Below are 5,042 nucleotides of genomic sequence, written 5' to 3'. Positions count from 1 at the left end.
ACCTTGTGAGCCTGTTGCGGGTTTTCTAGAATCTGCTGTTACACAGAAGCGCTTCTTCTCCGGTCTCTGCCGCCCGCCACAGGACAGCCTCCTGTTGCTGCCTTACTGGCTTTCTCGTGGGCGGCTTCCTCCCCCCGCCCCGGCAGGCTCCTGTCGTCCGCCCCGTGTCCACTCTGTCCCCACGTGCCGCCCCCGCCTCCTGCTTGCGCACCTGGTTTCGAGGCGCTGCTGGCCTGCTCCGTGCGTTTGTTCCCAGCCCCGGCCCGGGCGCCCCTGCAGCGCTGCAGACAGACTCGCGCCCTCTCAGCACTGGGAGTCGCTCTTTTCTTTGTGGCGTTCAGTGTCCTGTCGGAAATGACAGGTCGGCTGGGTTTCGTCCCCACTTGGTATGTTTGTTCTTAGGGTGAAGCACGAGGAGAGCTGCTCCTGGGGGCTCGGAGCCCCCAGCCCTTAGTGACTGGGCCCTTGGAATTTAAACTCCTGCCCTTATTTTTTGCTTATTTTGTTGTTTTAGGGTATTTTCCTTGTATCAGTGGATTGTGAAACATCGAGGAACCCGTGTTTTCGATTTTAACTTACCGTGATGGGACTTTTCCTGTGCATGTCGAGGCTGACGGACCCGTGAGGGAGCAGATTGGAAATGGACGATTCGGGTCCGTGCTGACCTTGACTCTGTCTCCTCTTACAGACGCTGCGAGAGGGTCGTCGTGCTGCTGAGATGACGGCGGTCCGGTTTCCAGGAGAAGATGCAGGTCTGCGCTGCGTCAGTGCGTGTCTGCGTCGAGAAGCAGGTCGCGGCGGGGCTCCCGGCAGGTGGCGGCCCGCGCCCTGAGGCGAGCCGGCGAGCTCCCCACGTGCCTGCTCCTTGGGTTGGGTTTATGATTGGCTGCGCTCGTTCTCATTCGAAAGACGGAATTCGTCTTCCAAGGCTGAAGATGGTGTACATTTGGGGGCACAGATGAGCCTTCGGATCAGGTTTTTACCCACCGCCGCCAACACGACGACGCGGCCCGAGTAGTTATGGTCAGTTATGGAGAATAACCAGGAAACTCATCCCGAAAGGGGTGGTGAATTGGTTTCTGATAAAATAAATTTTAAAGTAGAAGAGGAAGATGGTGTTCGCATCCCTAAGCACAGTTTGGAAGGACTGGCGTTTAAGAGTGGGCAGGGCAGGCCCGCGGCGGAGGCAGGTGGGGAGCAGGCAGAGGCGAGGGAGGCGGGCGGGGGCTGCGAGCCCCCCGGGCAGCGCGTCCCTGCCGACCAGGAGGAGGAGTACGGGGCCCTGTTCTCCCAGTACAGCAGCACGCTGTACGACGTGGCCATGGAGGCCGTGACGCAGAGCCTCCTCTCGGGCCGGGGCGCGGGCTCCAGGAAGAAGTCGCCGGCCTGGAAGCATTTCTTCATCTCCCCGCGGGACAGCACGAAGGCCATCTGCACGTACTGCATGAAGGAGTTCAGCCGAGGGAAGAACGAGAAGGACCTGAGCACCAGCTGCCTCATGAGGCACGTGAGGAGGGCGCACCCCACCGTGCTGGGCCAGGAGAACGGCGGCGGGCCGGCCCTGCCCTCCCTGTCGCCCCCGCCCCTGCGGCTGCCGCCACAGCCCGCCGACGCGGGGGACCTGGGTGCCGCGCTCTCGCCCCTCAAGCTCGCCCCAAAGCTGGCGTCCAAGGTCCCGTCCCCCGACGACGTGACGGAGGAGCCTGTGGTCCCCCCCGACGACGTCCCCCCCGACACATCTGCCCCCGACAGGTACGGGCGGGAGGAGGCCCTGGGGGCGCCGCCGCACCTGCCCCCGCTGCCGGGCGAGGAGCGTGCGGAGAACGGGCTGGAGAGAAACCCCGCGCTCCCCAAGGGCACGTCCGGGTCCCGCAGGCGGTCGGCTGTGTGGAAGCACTTCTACCTGTCGCCGCTGGACAACTCCAAGGCCGTGTGCGTCCACTGCATGAACGAGTTCAGCCGGGGCAAGAACGGGAAGGACCTGGGCACCAGCTGCCTCATCAGGCACATGTGGCGGGCGCACCGCTCCATCGTGCTGCAGGAGAACGGCGGGGGCTCGGGCATCCCGCCCCCGTACGCCGCGCCCCCCACGCTGCTGCCCGCCCTGCCGCCTCCCGATGGAGACCCGAGCTCCGTGGCGTCCTCGCCCGGGAAGCCGGCCCGGGCGTCCCCCTCGGCGTCCTCCTCGCCCGACCGGCTGCCCGAGGAGCTGCAGGTGCGTCTGAGCGCCGGAGACGCGCTGGTGGGGGACACGGCGCCGTCCTCGGACGACGCGGGCGAGGCCTCGCTGGCATCCTCCCCCGAGAAGCCCCAGGCTGGCGGCCTGAGCCCCGGCCTGCTGGACTGTGGCGCTGGGTCCCAGCAGAACAGGAAGGTGATGAAGAGGCTCAAGTCGGAGGTGTGGCAGCACTTCTCGCTGGCCCCCACGGACAGCCTCAAGGCCGTGTGCAGACACTGCGCCTGCGTCATCAGCCGGGGCCGCAGGGGCGACGTGGGCACCAGCTGTCTGATGCGGCACCTGTACCGCCGGCACGCGGACGTGGTGGGCGCCCCGAAGGGCGCGCTGGGCGCCAGCCTGGCCAACTCTCCCTACGCCACGCTGGCCTCCGCGGAAGGCGCCTCCGCCAGATTGACTGACCTGCCCACCGTGGTCCCGAGAAACAACCCGGTCCTCCTTCCCGTGAGCAGCAAGAAGACCTCCAAGCTGTGGAACCACTTCTCCATCTGCTCCGCGGACCCCACGAAGGTCGTGTGCCTGCACTGCGGCCGCACCATCAGCCGGGGCAAGAAGCCCACCAACCTGGGCACCAGCTGCCTCCTGCGCCACCTGCAGCGGTTCCACAGTGGCGTGCTCAAGGCCGACGCGCCCCGGGCCGCGCGGGCTTCCTCGCCCAGCCCACGGGGAGCCCTGAGCGCCCACCTGCCAGGAGCCGCCTCCTTCGAAGACCCCAATGAGAAGTTCTACGATTCTCATCCCGTTGCCAAAAAAATCACGAGTCTCATAGCTGAGATGATCGCACTTGACCTCCAGCCATACTCCTTCGTCGACAACGTCGGCTTTCACAGGCTGCTCGGACACTTGAAACCTCAGTACTCCGTGCCCTCCCCGTCCTACTTCTCGGGGACGGCCATCCCAGGGATGTACAATAATGTGAAGCAGATAGTCCTGTCGCAGCTGAAGGAGGCGGAGAGCGGCGTGGTCCACTTCACGTCCGGGATCTGGATGAGCGCCCAGGCCCGCGAGTACCTGACGCTCACCGCCCACTGGGTCACCTTCGCGTCGTCGGCCCGGCCGTACCGTGAGGACCACCACGGCTCGGCCCTGCTGGACGTGTCGCAGGTGGACTGCGACTACAGCGGCGGCAGCATCCGGAAGCAGCTGGAGGGCTGGTGGGAGGCCTGGGTGACGTCCACCGGCCTGCAGGTGGGCATCACGGTCACCGACAGCCCGAGCATCGGGAAGACGCTGAGCGAGGGGGCGCGGGCCAGCGTGCAGTGCTTCAGTCACACGGTCAGCCTGGTGGTCAGCGAGGCCCTCAAGAGCCAGCGCATGGTGCAGAGCCTGCTGAGCGCCGCGCGGAAGCTGTGTGAGCGGGTGCAGCGCTCGCCCCGGGCCAAGGAGAAGCTGGCGGAGCTGCAGAGGGCGTACGGGCTGCCGCCGCACCACCTGCTGCAGGACGTCCCGTCCAAGTGGAGCACGTCCTTCCACATGCTGGAGCGGCTCGTGGAGCAGAAGCGGGCGGTCAGCGAGGTGTCGGTCGAGTGCGGCTTCCGGGAGCTCATCAGCTGCGACCAGTGGGAGGTGATGCGGTCCGTGTGCCGCGCGCTGAAGCCCTTCGACGCGGCCAGCCGGGAGATGAGCGCGCACGCGTCCACGCTCAGCCAGGTCATCCCCATGATTCACATCCTGAACCGCAAGATCGAGATGCTCTTCGAGGAGACCATGGGCATCGACACCATGCTCAAGTCCCTGAAGGAGGCCATGGTGAGCCGGCTGGCCGCCACCCTGCGCGACCCGAGGTACATCTTGGCCACGCTGCTGGACCCGCGCTACAAGGCCTCCCTGTTCTCGGAAGAGGAGGCGGAGCAGTACACGCGGGACCTGATCCGGGAGCTGGAGGCGCTGAACCCTACCTCAGATAACACGCCCGTCCCCAACGGCTGCGACGCGGGCGCCGCCTCGCAGGGCGCGGCCGGGGAGGAGAACCTGTGGTCCCTCATGGCCAAGATGACAAAGAAGGGCCCCCGCGAGAAGACGAAGGTGCCCGAGGACATGGTGCTGGCCTACCTGGAGGAGGAGGTCCTGGAGCACGGCTGCGACCCCCTCACCTACTGGAACCTGAAGAAGGCGGCCTGGCCGGGCCTGGCCGCGTTGGCCGTGCGGTTCCTGGGCTGCCCGCCGAGCATCGTCCCTTCCGAACGGCTGTTCAACACACCCACCGAGAACGCCAGCTTCAGCCAGTCCAGGCTCACGATGGAACATTTTGAAAAACTCATCTTTCTGAAAGTGAATCTTCCCTTGATATACTTCCAGTATTGAAGCTCGCAGTGGAGCCGTCGCTGCCCGGGCGCCCACTGTCTGTCCCGGGGAGGCGGCGGGCCCCGCCCACCCCGTCCAGCGTCACTGTAATGCCTACGTGTGCCTTACTCCCGGTGCCGCAGCCGGGCGTCGCCGCGGGCCGCCTGTCTTGCCGCCACCGGTGAAATACGATGATTCGGGTTTCACTCCCGACTGTAACGTGTTTTTTCAAAGTGGGGGCTTAGTAGTTGGTTTTACTAGAACGGCAGAGGAGATGTGAACAGTTTGATTCTGTAGGCTTTTTATTCAATTACGTAAAAACCACAATTCAGGTACTGTATTTTAGTTTAAGAATTGCTTTAATTCAACAGAGCAGCTTTTGTGGCTGTTTAATGAAATCTGTAAATAAGAGGGGGAGTTCAAGCCATCCCGGCTGAGCAGTTTCTAACTGCAGGCTCTAAAGCATGTCGAGTACAGAATGTTCTGGAACATAAGTGTTTGCCGCCACGGAGGTGCGGCGTCA

The 5,042-nt window shown here is 64.4% G+C and overlaps 1 protein-coding gene across 1 annotated transcript; it reads left to right on the top strand.

Moving 5' to 3' along the window:
- The first annotated feature begins 992 nt into the window (after positions 1 to 992).
- Positions 993 to 4,678, top strand: ZBED4 (zinc finger BED-type containing 4). Its single transcript, XM_032882748.1, has one exon. The coding sequence runs from the start codon at positions 1,031 to 1,033 to the stop codon at positions 4,538 to 4,540; it is 3,510 nt and encodes a 1,169-aa protein (XP_032738639.1). The 5' UTR covers positions 993 to 1,030; the 3' UTR covers positions 4,541 to 4,678.
- The last annotated feature ends 364 nt before the right edge of the window (positions 4,679 to 5,042 follow it).

Source organism: Lontra canadensis, unplaced genomic scaffold (genome assembly GCF_010015895.1).
Source record: "Lontra canadensis isolate GAN:19392208 unplaced genomic scaffold, GSC_riverotter_1.0 scaffold84, whole genome shotgun sequence".
NCBI lineage: Eukaryota > Metazoa > Chordata > Mammalia > Carnivora > Mustelidae > Lontra > Lontra canadensis.
Note: the sequence above shows the minus strand (reverse complement) of the source record. Positions and strands in the feature narration are given on the sequence as shown.

What these genes read in the sequence shown, in the direction of transcription:
- ZBED4 (XM_032882748.1), top strand. Translation starts at nt 1,031, where the DNA reads ATGGAGAATAACCAGGAAACTCATCCCGAAAGGGGTGGTGAATTGGTT.